The following is a 17,612-nucleotide window of genomic DNA, read 5'->3' on the forward strand; positions in this document are numbered from 1 at the left end:
CGGCTCACCGCAACCTCCGCCCCCTGGGTTCAGGCAATTCTCCTGCCTCAGCCTCCTTAGTAGCTGGGATTACAGGCACGCATCACCATGCCCAGCTAATTTTTTGTATTTTTAGTAGAGACGGGGTTTCACCATGTTGACCAGGATGGTCTCGATCTCTTGACCTCGTGATCCACCCGCCTCAGCCTCCCAAAGTGCTGGGATTACAGGCTTGAGCCACCGTGCCCGGCTGTTGGGCAACTTATTAATGTCTCTAGGCTTATATATTTCTTCTATAAAACCTGGATAATAAAGGGTTGTTGTGAAAATTAAATCTGTCTAAAGGATTTTTTTTTAAAAGATTGGTTATTTTCTGCTACCCTAAATTTGCTTACTTTTCTGTCACAACTGGAAGAGAGGAGAAGGGTGGCAGTGTAGCATGGCGTGAAACAATTTAAATAATATATTACACTACAGTATGTGGCTTTTTGAAAATATGTTCCATAGCTCTTATTATAATTCTTATTATAATTCTAGCCATAGTTCTAAGGTTTTTACTATACTTTGTAAATGTAAAGTGCTTATGAATTTTAGCTGGAGGAGAGCAGAAATGTTCAGAAGCAAATGAAGATTCTGCAGAAGAAGCAAGCCCAGATTGTGAAAGAAAAAGTTCACTTGCAGAGTGAACACAGCAAGGCTATCTTGGCAAGAAGCAAGCTAGAGTCTCTTTGCAGAGAACTTCAGCGTCACAATAAGACGTTAAAGGTTAGTGGGTTCATTTGTCTGTTTTTTTCAGGAGGGACTTAGCTGTTTTTATAATCACCTTTTGCCTATCTGAAGTAAATCCTTGTCTCTTCTTAGAGACAGATACTTGCCTTGCTTTTTATTTTGCTTGGCCTGATGCCTTGTGTGAGGTCATTGTAAATGTAAGACCAAGTCTTTCTACGTAAGTTTTGGTTTCCTGTTCAAGGAAAAGCGCCTTAGTTGCCTCATACTTGGCCACAGGGAATCCATGCCCAAGGCTCTCCTGCTTAGAGCCGGGGCCTTGGAAGCTCAGAATTGCCAGTTTTCTGCTGAACACTGATACAGCTGATCACCAAGTAGGAAAGGCTGCAGTGAAATGAGAAACTAGTTACAGACTTGAGCCAGACTGAGTCTGGGAAGGGAGAACTCCTGCTGAGCTCCTGAGCATTATCCAAGTCCGCTGGCCCACCCCCAGCCATTCACTTGCTAAGTACTTTTAAGAAATCACTTATACCTTGGCTGAGGTACCCAAAGATTCATTGGTATCAACTGGGGAAGAGGGAAATGGAGCAGAGCTGCCAGAAGGAATCTGCCTCTTAGAATGGGACGAGCCTGTCCCCATGTACTGTTGTGGTATGACTTTGAGCAGAATATCTGATCACAATCCCTTTATGCCCCAACAAGCCCCCAAGGCCCTAGACTATAAGAGCACTCTTGAAATGGATTTTCACCTGGTATGGGAGCCATTATTATCTTCTTTGCTTTTGAGCCCTTGGATTTAGATCTCAAAGTAAGTGGTATTTTTTTTCCCCATAGGAAATCAATATTTTGAGTAGGCTGATAACTGTTCAGACATGTAAAGGTCTTTTGACACTGGTGTCCTAGCAACAGTTGAAATTCAGCTTTGAATTTTTTTTTTTTCATCATCAGAAAGTAGTCACAGAAAAGAAGCTTTTTAAGACGAGGATTCCATTTGTCCTTTGCCCTCTAGGGAGTGGAAGATGTGACCCAGAAAGTAAGCTGCAAGGGGGCAGGATCTTTTGGGGCCGATCTAAGATGATTCCCTGTGTAACCGATGAGGAGGGAGCTGGCTGCATCGGGGAGCCCCTTACCTGTATTGTAGTATAGTGAACTGGAGACAGCCATAAGATTTGTGTTGTAGCAGGACAGTTTGCATCTCTCTGGTTGTCTGTCTACTTAGGAAAAACTGCTTGCTTTTTGATGAGAGTTTTCTGGTCATAAATAAGGGAGAGGAATTGTAGTTCAGAAGCAACATGTCCGGGCAGCAACAAATGAACCCACATCGCAGCAGCTTCTCTTGTGAACGTCGTCTCTATAGGTCTGTATTATTAACAGAAATTATTTTGGGTAATAAGGAGGAAAATATGCAGCAGGCACGAGAGGAAGAAGAGCGACGTAAAGAAGCAACTGCACATTTCCAGATTACCTTAAATGAAATTCAAGCCCAGTTGGAGCAGCACGACATCCACAATGCCAAACTCCGGCAGGAGAACATCGAGCTAGGGGAGAAGCTGAAGAAGCTCATCGAACAGTATGCACTGAGGGAAGAGGTAACGGCGTTTGGTTTGTTTAAACGGCTTCTCAAGATTAGCAAAAGCTTCACCATTCACACCTAAAGTAAACCCACCATCACGGGGTGTTTCAGAACTTTGAACATGCATAGTGGAAATCGGTTATTTATTAGGAAGTGGTCAGGCACCACAAGTGAGAGCATCGCTTGATGGCCCAGGAGTCACTGGGTTTGGATAAGGGAGGTTATTTCTAGGAGACATGTCAAGTACTGCTTGTCTTCCATGCAATACTGGAAGATTTCAGTTTTAGCATGTAGATTGTTTTCCCTTATTCAGACTAATAATAAATAAATATTTGGTCCCCAAATACCTGGTATCTCAGACATCTATGATAATCTGTACAGTATCCACTACCATTGTATTATACATGTATTATACCTGTACACCTATGTTTCAGATTTTTTTTTTTTTTTTAAATGAGGGCTTTATACTATCTGGGAGGAAAAAACCTACTTCTTTTTTTTTTTTTTTTTTTGAGACGGAGTTTCACTCATGTTACCCAGGCTGGAGTGCAATGGCGCGATCTTGGCTCACCGCAACCTCCGCCTCCTGGGTTCAGGCAATTCTCCTGCCTCAGCCTCCTGAGTAGCTGGGATTACAGGCACGCACCACCATGCCCAGCTAATTTTTTGCATTTTTAGTAGAGACGAGGTTTCACCATGTTGACCAGGATGGTCTTGATCTCTTGACCTCGTGATCCACCCGCCTCTGCCTCCCAAAGTGCTGGGATTACAGGCTTGAGCCGCCGCGCCCGGCTGAAAAAACCTACTTCTAACCCCTCACACATAAGCCCATTGAGGGTGAAAAGTTTACTGGTAAGATCCATGGCTAATGAACTTGGCCAATGGCCTCCAATGAAGACTTTGGCGATTATTTTATAAGCTAGTCTGGAAGTTCAGAGGTAGTGTCCTCTGAACAAAGTGAGGAACTTAAAAACCAGGTTAGTACCTACTTGCTAAAAGGTAACTAACCTGGTTTTTAAGGTTTTCCTCACACTTATTTATTTATTTATTTATTTTTTGAGGTGGAGTCTCACTCTGTCACCCAGGCTGGAGTGTAGTGGCGCAATCTTGGCTCACTGCAACCTCTGCCTCCTGGGTTCAAGTGATTCTCCTGTCTCAGCCTCCCGAGTAGCTGGAATTATAGGTGCCCGCCACCACACCTGGCTAATTTTTATATTTTTAGTAGAGATGGGGTTTCACCATGTTGGCCAGGCTGCTCTTGAACTCCCAAACTGCTGGGATTACAGGCGTGAGCCACCACACCCGGCTGTTTCTCACTTTTAGAGATAGATAGGGTTAGAGGCTTTAGGTTTTCTTAAATGGTGTATGTGCATCTCTGCCTTTTAACATTAGCAAAATGTTGGGCTTTTATGTTATATTCCTTACAGGTACACAGATTCAAAGAGTTGATTCAAATAAAAAAGTTTTCAACTCTAACTTTATCCTGTTTTCAACTCTAACTTTATAGTTTTACATACAGCCCTTCAAAAACTGCTGTTTTTTAAAAGATTTTATTTTTCTTACTGCCTTTCACTTTAAAAAAAATTAAGGAAAATTGCAAGCTTAACAAAAAGTAGACAGTTTAACACCTGACTTCAGCAGATGAAACCATAATTCCTTTTTTTTTTTTTTCTTTGGTAGAGACAGGTTCTTGCTAAATTGCCCAGGCTGGTCTCCAACTCCTGGGTTCAGGTGATCCCCCTGTCTTGGCTTCCCAAAGTGCTGGGATTATAGATGTGAGCTACTGCACCTGGCTGATAATTTCATCTTTATTCCTCTAGATTATTTAGAAGCAAATTCAAGATGTCAGATATTCCATTGATAGATATTTGAATGTGTAGCTCAAAAAAATAAGGATTTAAGTATAATCACAATGCCAGTTTCATACCTAAAAAATTAACAAATAGGCCAAGTGCAGTGGCTCATGCCTATAATCCCAGCACTTTGGGAGGCCAAGGCAGGAGTATTGCTTGAGCCCAGGAGTTTCTAGATCAGTCTGGGTAATATGGTGAAACCCTGTCTCTACAAAATATACAAAAACTAGCTGGGTGAGGTGGTGCTCACGTGTAGGCCCAGCTACTCGGGAGGGTGAGACAGGAGGATCACCTGAGGCCAGGAAGTTGAGGATGCAGTGAGTCATGAGTGCACCACTGTACTTGTACCTGGGTGACGGGAGTGAGACTGTCCCAAAATAAATAATAACAATTACTGAATATAAATATCTAGTTATTATAGTCACTATTCAAATTTTTTCGATCAGCTTCTTTTTAAAGGAGAATTGTTTGAAACAAGATCCAAATAAAGTCCATCCATTTCACGGGTTTATATATCGCCAGTCTCTAAAATACAGGTTTTCCCCTCCTTTATTCTTGCATGTGTTTATTGAAGAAACATCTTTTTTGTCCTAGAGGTTCAATTATGAAGCCCTTAATTGTCTTAAAATGATTCTTTCAGTTTTGTTGTTTTGACAGTCTGTGTACCTTGTAATTGATGTAGCAGATTTGAAAATCAGATTTGTTTAAATTATATTGTGTGTGTCTTATGTAATGTTCTTTGGTCAGAATATAATGATCAGATTACTCACAGGCGAAGATCAGTTGTCTGCGGTGCTCTGAATACATAGTTAGGCCACCTTATTTTACCAACTAGCATTTTCCCCTCTCATAAGAGGGTATTGTAACTGGAAGAGTTCTGTTTTTCCAGCTGGGAAGGGATCGTTCTGTTGACTTTATTATACATCAGTAACCACTTAACAGTTTTGTTTGGAAATACTAATGAGCTTTTACCAAATGTCTAACGTGCGCCAGGCACCGAGCACCTTGCCTAGTGCCACCATCGCATTTACTGTTCCAGCTCTGCAAGGTAGGTGGAGGTATTCCCTTGTTCAGAGGAGGGCACTGCGTCAGCGTGGAGAGGAATTAGCCCAGGACCACACACTGGCCACACACTGGCCAGGGTTTGACCTGGGCCATTCCTACTGTCATACCATGCTGCCTGCAGCTGAGAAATTTGGGAAAACATAATGGGGGGGGTGAAATACGATGGGGAGGGAAAAAAGGAACTGTCTGCATGATGTATAGTTTAGTACTTTGCTCTCCTTATCCTTCTTTGTCCTGGTGCTCTCAGCCTTATTTTCAGTGTGGAGCAGAAATAGGAAGTACCAAGTTGGTGAGGGGGATAGCCCACATCTGACAGGGCTGCGGTCAGAGGGCCGTGTTCCTGCCGGTATGGGACGGTTTGCAAGGTGGTGTCTGCTTCTCTAAGCACAGGGACAGGGAGAGAGCTGGTGTTCTCAGCTGCAGTGGTAGCAGCAGAAAAGCGGAGTGAGCAGGGTGTTGGAACTGCTGTGACGTTCCCTCCCCACTGTGCTCCTTTCTTTGGTGAGTGATGGAAGAAACTCTCCTTTTCCCGTAGCATATTGATAAGGTGTTCAAACATAAGGAACTGCAACAACAGCTCGTGGACGCCAAACTGCAGCAAACGACACAACTGATAAAAGAAGCTGATGAAAAACATCAGAGAGAGAGAGAGTTTGTAAGTTTTACTTCTTAAAAAGGAAGACATTATTGCCAACATTGTAATTGAGGCCACTTGAAACATTTAATGGTAACACAGGCTGTTTGAAACATTTCATGATAACCAAGGCCGTTTGAAACATTTATCTATTCTACCTTTAATGCAGTGCCTAGGGGCATGCCAGCTGGTGTTTCCCTCTAGATTGAGAAGAGAGTGTGTGGTGCGTGTGTGTTAGAAAGCATTTGGCTGTTTATTTCTGTTTAACTTTTTATACAGAAAATATACTAGAGAGATTAGACCAAATCAGTGGGAAGACCTGCACTTGTTTTTCTGTGCTTAGAATATTCAGTTTCCATCATAGGTAACGGTCATCAGGTTCAAGAGTTGTACTCACATTTAGCACGTTAAATTTGGTGATTCAGTGTAACAGCAAGCTTACCAAGCCACAGGTCTCTTATACACGATCACATTTTGTTTTCAAACAAGTAAGTTGAAACTGGGGAAGTCATTTGTTTACTACTGTGGTATAATTTTCTGATAAAATTTTAACAGAATTCTCTACGGCAATCACTCAACATTGTTGCCAGTGTATGCTCATATTCTGTTGCCTGTCAGTAATTGTGAATACAGTGGAATCTCATTGTATATTACCATGTTTAGGTTCAGCTATGTGTGCTTATCCACAAGGGAGAAATGATTGCGATAATGTGGACTGTTGGATCCAGTGTTACTCAAGGAGCCATGGCCCTGACATGAGCACAGTGTGAAGACTCAAATCCTGAGTGGCCCTCGCCATGTGGACATGTCACACTGAGTGTGTCTAGGGTTTAGAGAGAGATGTTTTTCATACAGTGTGATCCTTCCGTATGAACTGACAATAGTATCCAGTGTTAAGCTGAAACGGTTATCATTTCCAAAGTTGGAGTATAAGTTTTACACACACACACACTCACAAACACACACACACACTATGTATGTTTACTTTCTGGTTGCTTTAGTAGGACTTTTCTAGGCTTCTTTGGACTATGTGTGATAGTTTACTTCAGGGACCGAATTTCACAACTGCCTACTATGCAACTTTATAATTTTCTTGAAAGCACAGGTACTATATATAAATGAAAATGCCCACCTCCCTCTCTACTTTCTAAAAAAGCGCTCAGAAACCAGGTCTCAGATTGATAGCATTGCTTTCCCCATACCCTTTCACTCTGCCTCATCTTGCCTCACAGAGTAGCGAGGCTTTCTGAGTCACCCAGATAAAGTCAAGATTCCCAGCCATGTTTTCTGCTAATACTGTACATGTAATTATTTTCATCGAAAACACAACAATTTAACCCTGAGTTTTAGAAACCATATTAGGCCCCCAGGGTACTTTTTCTGCTTCAGCAGTAAAAGATTATTCCTACTTTCCTAAGTGTTAACCAGTGGGGCAGATCGAAGTTACAGGTAAATGGCAATTTGTGGAACAAAATGTTTCATCTGTAGACCTGTGGTTCTTGCTAAAATAGCAGAAGGATGAAGCCTAACTCTGATTATTTGATATTGCAGTCCTATTTCTAATTACCATTAGCGTTTTGCCAGAATGTTTCTGTTTTCTAGTTATTAAAAGAAGCAACAGAATCGAGGCACAAATACGAACAAATGAAACAGCAAGAAGTACAACTAAAACAGCAGGTAACTTCACAGCAGGGGACAGCACAATTTGGAAGAAAAATCTATGGTTCCTTTGATTCCACATATCTTGAATCTCCCCTAAGATGGTTTTGCTTTTTCCCAGCCAGAGCTGACCAGAACTGACACAGAAATCTCATAGCCCTCTTGGGATTTTCCACTTCATTTAGGTTAACTACCTCATCCCAGTTTGCCCAGCACTCTCCTGGTTTTAGTACTGAAAGTCTCACGTCCCGGGAAATGCCCCATCTCTGGCAGCCTGGGACGGTTAGTCAACCTGTCTTTAGTGACCTTTTCCAAGAGCCTAGTAATTCCTCTCTTCTTCAGTCTGTTCCCACTAAATTTCCTCCCACTAAAGGAAAACTAATACATCTGTATATTTTATTTATTTTGTATCAAGCTGAACCACATGAAATTACATAAGACAATAATATGTCCTTGGCCTAAAAAAATTGGCAATTTCATATAGTAAACTCTGATATCCTTAGAGTTTTGTGCTGTGAACACATAGGTTGTTTTAAAAACTGCATATAGGCCGGGCGCGGTGGCTCAAGCCTGTAATCCCAGCAGTTTGGGAGGCCGAGGCGGGTGGATCACGAGGTCAAGAGATCGAGACCATCCTGGTCAACACGGTGAAACCCCGTCTCTACTAAAAATACAAAAAATTAGCTGGGCATGGTGGCGCATGCCTGTAATCCCAGCTACTCAGGAGGCTGAGGCAGGAGAATTGCCTGAACCCAGGAGGCGGAGGTTGCGGTGAGCCGAGATCGCGCTATTGCACTCCAGCCTGGGTAACATGAGTGAAACTCCGTCTCAAAAAAAAAAAAAAAAAAAAACTACATATAGCTGGGCGTGGTGGCGTGTGCCTGTGGTCCCGGCTACTTAGGACTCTGAGGCGGGAGGATCGCCTGTGGTGGTATTTTTCATCAGGGCCCTCCCTCTTATTCAGTCCAGACCCTGTAAGTGTGTTCTACTGTGATCTCTCTCCGTGGTTGCCTTGTGTGGAATGAGTGTAGGAGGTGCTATCTCCTTACTCAAAAAAAAAAAAAAAAGGTACAGGAAAGACTTCCCATGGCTTTACAGTTAGGTAAAATTAGGCATCTGTACCTATAAATTCATCCTTTTTCAGTTAGATTACATTTGGCTGGAAGAAGTATTATTTAAAAGTTTGTCATACAGTCAGTTTCTGTAAAGACTCTAGATTAGCTGTAGAATAACACTGGTACCTTGAGACTGGCAGGACCCTCATGAGCACCTCTTTGGAGTACTGTTTTTCTTTGGGAACATGTTACAATGTGGTGAATTTAAGGTCCTATAAAGCTAGCCTAACTTAGAGTGAATATTCAAGAGGTGTCAGATATGAGGAATCCCTGGAACTGAAGATCATGCCAGAAAGCTTCTGGGAAATTTGAATCCCTTACTTTTCAGCCCTATACAGTCAGTTGTGCATGTAAATAGAGATGAGAATTGATGTGGAGAAGGTGTCAGGTCTCCAGATGACATTGGAAGATGCTCCTGAACGTGGGCGTCATTGATAATGCTTCTGCGGGAGTCGCCAGAGGGCCCTTTTACCAAGCCCCTAGGCCAGCCCCAATTCTGTTGTACTGTTATCAACGTGGCTTCTGTTGTCTGTGATCTGTGCTACTCAGAGTCTTGTTATCCATTCAGTCACTATTTTGTTTCCTTTGCTGTCACTTCTTGTTTTCCTCTACCTAAATGTGGCTGTCCTTTCCAAGCATGTCTCGCCTTTTCTGCCCTCACCATGTCATTTCCCAGCATCTGCTGGTGATACTCAAAGTCTTTGTGCTGTCTTGACCTGCTGTTTTGTAATCTAGCCATGAAGGTCCAAGTGTGATGATAGTGGCCACATTGTGGCTACCCACTGGGCCAGCATTGAACTCTCACATGGGACAGTCTTTACTTGGATGTTCCATCTTCAGTAAAAGTAGATCATGCCTGCCGGGCACAGTGGCTCCTGCCTGTCATCCCAGCTGAGGCGGGTGGGTCGCTTGAGCTCAGTTCAAGACCAGCTTGGGCAACATGGTGAAACCCCATCTCTATACAAAATACAAAAATTAGCTAGGCATGGTGGTGTGTGCCTGTAGTCCCTTCTTTCGGGAAGCTGAGATGGGAGGATTGCTTGAGCCTAGAAGGGAGGTCGAGGCTGCAGTGACTCGTGATTGTGCCACTGCAACAGAGTGAGACCCTAAAGGACCACATAAAAACTGCTGTAACTTCTACTGTCCCTCAGGCACCAATACTGCTCCCTCCCTCTGCGTGAGCACTGCTCTTGCCCCCAGCTCCAGGCCTGTCATGTTAGAGACCCCTTCAGTGTCTGCTAACAAATTCTGTGTGTTCTCTAGGTCACCCTGCATTTCTCGTCCTGCTTTGTCTTCATCCCAGGCCAGGCCCTTGTGCAGGTGGGTTGGCCATCTCACAGGGACCTTGTCTAGCCTGATAAGCTCGAGGTCACTGTGAGATGACTAACTTTCAGTTGGCTTCTGCCTCCCCCATATTGCAGTGCTTGCTGCTAAAGTGCTCACTGGTTGGCTCGTCCCCCTGCTGGCTGTGGCTGGGTGGGCTCCATCATATCCACCCTGCCCCGTGTCCTGTGCACCAGGTGGTCCTGGGGAATAGTCTGCATCCAGTACTGCTTATGCTCTTTCTTGACCTCTGAAGATCCTGTGTTCTTCTCTGCTTTTCTTGTATCTATTGTGTGATCTTGCTCAAAATACTTTATTCCTCTGGATCTCTCTGTGTTCCCCTATCCTAAAAATAATGTCATTGTTAGATGGTCTCTGAAGGGCTCCCTCCTGGTCTAAGGTGAACTCATTCAGCTCACCCATGAGGCCCAGCGAGGCTTCGCCTAAGTATCCTGACCCTCACTATACCCTTCCCCTCATACTTAGGACTCCTTTCTAAGGGGGAAAAGACGGTGACTGTATTTTATATTCTGCTTGCCTTGTTGGTTAGATCATAAATAAAAATTCCTCAAGGGTAGGACTATGTTAAGAGAGCTACCTCTTTATGTTTTCTTTTAATTTTACTCTCACTGCATTCTTCTTCCCCAACCTAACAATTCTTTGGCTTCTGTTGCATTTTCCTCCCTACGTTAAGGAAAAGAGATATCATTGCTATCAAACTTAGAACTCTGCAGGTGGTGTTCTAAAAGAATGAGCTTTTCCCAAGGACAGTTTTCATGTGGCAGGAGAGGGGTAGTTGGGCAAGCACGGGATGTGCGGACATTTATAGGCACCACATCCTTCAGGCTGTGTTATGATCATGGGTGGAGATCTAATAGGAAAGTCAACAGAATATCCTCAGTTTTAGTGCATTTTTCTGATTTGTCAGAACTTTAGCCATCTATGTCTGGTGTCTAAGGATTGGATGTGCTTTTGTTCGTATTTCTTGTAATAAGTAACCATACTATGTTCTTTTGAAAGTTTGGGAACTGGAATTGTGTGGAATTTAGAAATGTTTCATACTTTTTTTCCTGTAGCTTTCTCTTTATATGGATAAGTTTGAAGAATTCCAGACTACCATGGCAAAAAGCAATGAACTGTTTACAACCTTCAGACAGGAAATGGAAAAGGTATTTGCATATTTTTAGTAGACGATTATATCAAATGGAATTTGTATAAGCTCTTTTAAGCATGATTACTACTTTGCTACATTTCCATTGTTATGATACTATCTTCATTTTCTCTTTTGTGATCCTCCAGTGGCATTTTGGGTCATTTTGCCCTCAGTTTATCCCAAGTAGCTAATGTTTTCCATGCTCTCAGAATTCTACCTTTATTACAGTGAAGTCCTCTATTAAGCACAACTTTTAGAAATAAAGGGGTGGTTTTTTGGTTTGTTGGTGTTTTTTGTTTGTTTTAACCACTTTAGAGGATCATCCTCAGCCCTCTCATAAAACTCTGTGTCCTTGGAGATTAAACTATTGAAAGACGTCCAAGCCCAGAAGAATAACCATGTATTTTGGTTGGTTGATGTATCAAGTGTTTCTACCTTTTTTGCTTCTCTGTTTTTCTTATCTTTACTCCCACTGAATTCTTTCTCCCTTAACCAAACCAATTCTTTGGCTTTTGTTGCATTTTCCTGCCTATGTTAAGGAAAGAGATAACCTTGAGATCAAGCTAAGGACCAAAATATGTAACTCTATACATATCCAACCACCCAGCCTTATTTTACTTGGCATCCTTCCCTTAAAAATGGAGGATTTAAAAACACAGTGTTGGGTTGGGGAGAAGTACAGTAGTGCTTGGCATTTTGTTAGCATTCAGTAGATGTTAGTCATGACTATTACTGGATATACGTAGTGGCGGAGAGTGTGTTGTGCTCTGGGTTCATGTCCCAGATACATCACAGAATGTGTGACTGTGGATTAGTTGTTCAACCTTTCTGTTCCTTCACTGTTAAAAATGGTAACAAAAAGACCTGCCCTTCATGAAATGGAGTATTTCAGACAGTGCTTGGCACATTAACATGTACTCAGTTACCATGTGGCCGAATGGTGCTCAAATTACCACCTCCAGGTATTTTTAGAGCTGGTAATCTGGAGAATTCCATGAGCAGCAGATTCGTTCCGCCTGACAGGCCTTTCCTTTGAGGCTGCAATCCAGGGGGCACTGTTAGGCACAGTGCAGGTGATAGCTGGCCAGCACAGACTCACTGTTGGGGTGGAGCAGAGTTCCTGACTCCCAGATCTGCCATCCTTCTGGTCCTCTGGGACTGGAACACATTCCTTTGTCCATGGCTGCAGAGATCGCCGTGGGTCAGCTGTCAACCTAGGTCTTCCACCAGCTCTTCCCACGGCCTTTGTCCCAGTTTGCCTTGTGTTAGTTTTGTGGGTAAGGCACAGGGCACTGGCTCTGTCTTATCCTTGTTTCCCTTCATGCCACCTGGCTCAGTGCCTTAACCTGGATCAGAGCTGGTGTGCAGTCAACAGCAGATGAAGGCATATTGAAAATGTTGCGGGCTATAGCCATGGATAAATGCATCCTGAATTTCTGAAAAGTGTGTTCTGGTAGCATAGGTTTAACACTTCCCTGATTTGGGGACCCACTTTATCTTTAGCAAAATCTTAAATAAACCAGCCTCTGAATTGTGAGGATGACCAAAGCTGAGGTGTTAACTACTTTTATCTTCTTGGTCACTGGAGTCTTACCTGAATCATGCTGCCTTGAGTTCTGAAACTGATGTGTTCTTGGAGGTTGTGGTAGACTGTCAACTCTTAATGTCTTGTGGGGCCAAAGATCTCTGTCCTCCCAAGAATCTGAGGAATTCGTTTAATGGACAGAAAAGTCAGTGATGGGCATTTTTTCATACAACCGAGGGAGAAGGAGGGCTTGTCTCTCGCTACCCGGAGCTGGGATGGAAGCTGCACTTCGGCCTTAACTGAGTTCAGAGTGTGGTGGCTGACAGCTTCCTCCATGTACTGCTGCCTCTGAAACTGAGGAGATTAAATTTGTTTTTCTCATAATACAAACCCCCTTCTTTGGTTCCACCCTAGGAGCTTCTGAGATAAGCTCTGCTACCGACAGGCAGGCACAGCTACTTCTATAAAGACACACACAGCTGTCAGCGGGTGAGGCAGGTGCAGGGATGGGGGGAGGGGAGGGGCACGGAAACGTGTGGTGGGACAGGGAGTAGAGATAAGGAAGAGAACTTAGAATTTCAATGTGTACTTGTGTTCACAGATGACAAAGAAAATTAAAAAACTGGAAAAAGAAACAATACTATGGCGTACCAAATGGGAAAACAATAATAAAGCACTTCTGCAAATGGCTGAAGAGGTGAGATGGTTTTCTGCGACTAGGGTGTAGTGTTAGTCATGGGGACTCCTTGAGTTCAGGTACCTATCAGGGCCAGGATGGATGCTGTAACACTACTGCCATAACTGAGGACTCCAGCCTGCGTTGGGGCAGGGGTGGGGATGCGTTGCTGGGTAGAATCTGTGACTTCTTTCCTGGCAGTTAAGTTAGGGACAGGGCCCTGAGTGAGGGGCTGAGCTTCTTACCACCCAGTTAATCAGCCCAGGTTTGTGTCGGAGATAGCTCAAAACATTCAGATTTTGCTTTCTTCTATAGCAGTGATTTCTGAAACTTGAGCTTGCATCAGACTCCCGCTTGTTAAGACCAGGATTGCTGTGCTCCACCCAGAGGCTCTGAGTCACTAGTTCTGTGGGAGTGGAGGCAGATAACTGCCTTTCTAACAAGCATGCAGGTGATGCTGATGCAGCATGTAGTGCCTTTCTAGCTTGACTTAGTAGGCTTTCAAAAAAGCATAGTACTTTCTGCTTGTTTTATTAACATTTCGGGAAAGAACTAAAATGCTGGGGCACATGTGTATAAGAATCTTGTTCTCATCTAAAAATTGGTAGAGGAGAAATCTATGTAGACATGAGCCATATTCTCTTTTTATTTAGGCCTTTGTTTTGTGTCTGCTAGTCTTTGTGATGTCTTGAATTTCTTTAATAGTTCAATAGGAAATGTCTTAAAAAGTTTATCTTTGGCCAGGCGTGATGGCTCATGCCTGTAATCCCAGCACTTGAGGAGGCCGAGGCAGGCGGATCACGAGGTCAGGAGTTCAAGACCAGCCTGGCCAGCATGATGAAACCTGTCTCTACTAAAAATACAAAAATTAGCTGGGTGTGGTGCCACGTGCCTGTAATCCCAGCTACTCAGGAGAATCGCTTGAACCAGGCAGTCAGAGGTTGTGGTGAACCGAGATCATGCCACTGCACCCCAGCCTGGCAACAGATTGAGACTGTCTCAAAAAAAAAAAAAAAAGTGTGACAAAAGGAATTTAATTTCTGTCACCCTAAAACAGTATCATGATGCTGAATCTCATTTGGTATACTTATGAGTGCAGTCATGCTAGCTAGCTAGAATGGTAGGAGGCTGAAGAGATGGAACACGTTTCATAGGTTTGGAAAAGTGTCCAGTATGACTCAGTTGGCTTGATTTTTTTGTACCTGATTGATATTTAACAAGATTACAGAAATCTTCTTTTTTCTTACAGAAAACAGTTCGTGATAAAGAGTACAAGGCCCTTCAAATAAAACTGGAACGGTTAGAGAAGCTGTGCAGGGCTCTTCAAACAGAAAGGAATGAGCTCAATGAGAAGGTGGAAGTCCTGAAAGAGCAGGTCTCTGTCAAAGCGGCTGACAGGGATTTAGCAACACCTGTGATGCAGCCCTGCGCTGCCCTGGATTCTCACAAGGAGCTGAACACTTCCTCGAAAAGAGCCCTGGGAGCGCACCTGGAGGCTGAGCCCAAGAGCCAGAGAAGTGCCGTGCAAAAGCCCCTGTCCACAGGCTCTGCCCCGGCCATCGAGTCAGTTGACTAAGATGAGGTGTGATCACTGTATTGAGAGATATATTTTGTGTATAACTTTCTCTGTTAGTAGTTAACTATTGGTTTTGTGGTGAAAATTTTCTTACTTTTTCTACCATATCTGTATTTTCTTAGAACTACTGGACTTATGTGGTACAGGAGGCTGCTTAGCAATTTTGAATAGTTTAATCTATAAATTTTCCTCACCCGTGTTGCACATCAGCCTCATTCCCCCTCCACTGGAATGCATGTGTTCATTGCCTTGTCCTTTCTTTCCCTGCTCCTTGCACATAATCAGCCTAATGAAAATTTCACTCACAGGGCCATTACGAGGGAACTTTGTTCTGACGATGGTTCCTTGATGTGAAAACAATACTAATTTAAACGTCTTAGCCCCCCCATTAATATTATTCAAAAAAAGAAAATACAAAGATGATTAGTTTTGTCTAATAACCCATTTAAATGCCAGGTAAAAAAACCTCTAGTGTTGGGTCAGAAACAAGGTATTTGATTGAAATTAGTTTTTTGATAATATACCTCTGGACAAATTGAGATGGCCACATGCTTAGAATACTACGTTTTGGCAGAGTATGTATATAAAGATATCACTTGTGGACAAAGTAGTACATACAGGCAAATCACTAGACAAATAAGCTTAGTGTTTATATGACTGAACAGACATCCTGCTTTGGTTTCAGGTGTGGAATTTGGACCACGAGGGGCTCCCGTAGAGGATGGCGGTTTGTGTTTGATTCTGATTTGGGATTTGAGTACATATTCTCCACTTCCCATACAAGGTCTCACTTACTCTTTGAAAACTGGTGTTCATGTTTGCCGTCACTGTTAAGTCCCTTGTCAAAGACAATGATGGTCAATTCATGTGTAGCTTTCACTAGGCATAAGTTCCTCCAATACCTTCTGGCTACTTGAAAGTTATTATAAAAGTTCCACCAGCAAAGTACTCCAGGTTTTTCAAAAGGGAATTTTCATTTTGGATCAGTAGCAACTGAAATTGATTTCATTTCCAAAACAAACACTGGCACCAACATTTTTACTTTGGGAAGACTTGGCAGAGTGTCAGAGTAGTCAGGATCTATTACTTATGCATTCAGTCTGTTTCTAACCCCCTTCTTAGTTACCGTCTCTTTTAACAAAACAAAAACAAAACCCCACAGTATTATCAAGGTCTCTGCACTTGGAATGGGGGGGGAATTTGAAATTTAGCACATTAACTTTTGAATTAATTCTTTGTTTTGATGTTGAATGTGGCTCAGTTATGCAAATGATTAATCAGGCTGCACTGATGAAAGTTTTGACTTTGTCCCTGGTATAATTTGCATTGAAATGCTTTATGAAATAAAAGGTTCTACTAGAACTGATGTTAGCACATTCCACTGAGCAAAACTATCAAACTGACACTTGTTAAATTGCTTACTGGACTGAATAAACTGTTTTGTCCAGTTAAAAAGGTTTTCTCTTTGTTACAAGTTTTATTTGTAAAGTCCTGTCACAATCATGGTCTAAACTGGGTTGAAAGAATTGAAAATTGTCCAACAGATAGGAAACCACCTAGAGTGGAGAATCGTTATCTAAGCCTCCACCATCAGGCATGTTAATTCAAGGAGCCAGTGGAGGAAAAGAAATCCAAAGTATATTATCTAATCTAATTACTGTCAAAATGAGTCAGAAGCAAAAATGATACCCTCCAACAGCCTCCTTTGAGTACACCCCCTTCTGCTACTAAAGAAATACTGGACTCATTTCCCTGGGGTGGGGGGGGGGAAATGCAGGTATAGATCAGAAATATAATCTACCTTAAAATTAGTACTAATGATCACATTTCACAAGAACTCTGCTGGATGTACAGCTCTTAACATTTTATTAAGCCATTTGTGTAGCCCACCACGTTTCTTTGTGGTGCTTGTCCTGTGTGGAAGATTGTAAATCTTGGACCTGTTGCATACTTTCAAGGGCTTTAAAGCAATGTGATTAACAGTACTTGGCCTACTGCTTTCAGCTTACTACGTATTTTTAGCTAGATGCTATTATAGTGTTGAAGGATATGGATTTTGTCTGGGATGCATTTACTGTCCTTTCAGAACCCTTCCTCCCATTACCCTGTGAATAAAACACAAATGGGACCCTCTGAGAAGGACGTCTTCCTACAGTGATCACCTCACCAGCCCAGTGTTGTGGTTTTGTAGCACACCCTTTATCTACCATATTCTAGAACACTGTAATGCTACTAGGCTGGCCCAGAAAAGGTTTAAATGTTGAATTCACTTAAATTGCATTTGTTGCACCATCATGGAATCGTGATGTGTATTATTTATAGTGGCAGTAGACTCCAAGGTGTAGAGAAAACTTGGGTCTTTTGGGTAATATGGACCATTTCATCCTCAGACTTGTTAGGAGTACATTTGTTGGTCTTGAGACCAGTATTTTTCAGTTATGTATGCAACTGCCTTTATTACACCTGGTTATCACAATTCAATTCTCAGGTGTTGCAGAAAAATCTACCTCTTTCAGACTGTAGATGGAAATAACTGTGAAAAAAATGATGCAGATATCTTCTAGTTTGTGCTAAACACACTGCTTTATTTTTACAGCCCACGTCTTTCATGAGGATACGAATTGTTAAGAGGCAGTCTTGTTTTGCTTTTCAAAGACATTTTGTAGAGATTTTTCACTAATGTGAATCTGATTTTATCTACTTGATTCTGTATAGATTAAGTAAATATGTATGATAAACTTAACAGCTTCTGTGT

General features: G+C 42.5%; 1 protein-coding gene and 1 long non-coding RNA gene across 7 annotated transcripts in view; one reads left to right on the forward strand and one right to left on the reverse strand.

Annotated features, from left to right (window-relative positions):
• TXLNG (taxilin gamma) overlaps window positions 1-17,600 on the forward strand; it is a 55,607-nt gene extending 38,007 nt beyond the window's left edge. For 2 of the 6 annotated variants that reach the window (XM_032285992.1, XM_032285996.1), the window contains 7 exons: window positions 574-744; window positions 2,100-2,294; window positions 5,732-5,851; window positions 7,433-7,507; window positions 11,004-11,096; window positions 13,207-13,302; window positions 14,531-17,600. In XM_032285992.1, the coding sequence (XP_032141883.1) occupies window positions 574-744; window positions 2,100-2,294; window positions 5,732-5,851; window positions 7,433-7,507; window positions 11,004-11,096; window positions 13,207-13,302; window positions 14,531-14,857 (1,077 nt within the window). In that variant the 3' untranslated portion in view covers window positions 14,858-17,600. Of the gene's footprint in view, window positions 1-573; window positions 745-2,099; window positions 2,295-5,731; window positions 5,852-7,432; window positions 7,508-11,003; window positions 11,097-13,019; window positions 13,095-13,206; window positions 13,303-14,530 lie in introns of those variants that run through there. The other 4 variants (XM_032285993.1, XR_004271121.1, XM_032285994.1 and 1 more) reach the window with 4 other exon arrangements.
• LOC116556703 lies at window positions 2,731-3,167 on the reverse strand. Its single transcript, XR_004271122.1, has 2 exons — window positions 3,081-3,167; window positions 2,731-2,764 (listed from the first exon to the last, which is right to left on the reverse strand). It is a non-coding gene; the product is annotated as an uncharacterized LOC116556703 (long non-coding RNA).
• Window positions 17,601-17,612: the final 12 nt, after the last annotated feature.

This window comes from Sapajus apella, unplaced genomic scaffold, assembly GCF_009761245.1.
Source record: "Sapajus apella isolate SASKATOON/1434 unplaced genomic scaffold, GSC_monkey_1.0 scaffold17, whole genome shotgun sequence".
Classification (NCBI taxonomy): domain Eukaryota; kingdom Metazoa; phylum Chordata; class Mammalia; order Primates; family Cebidae; genus Sapajus; species Sapajus apella.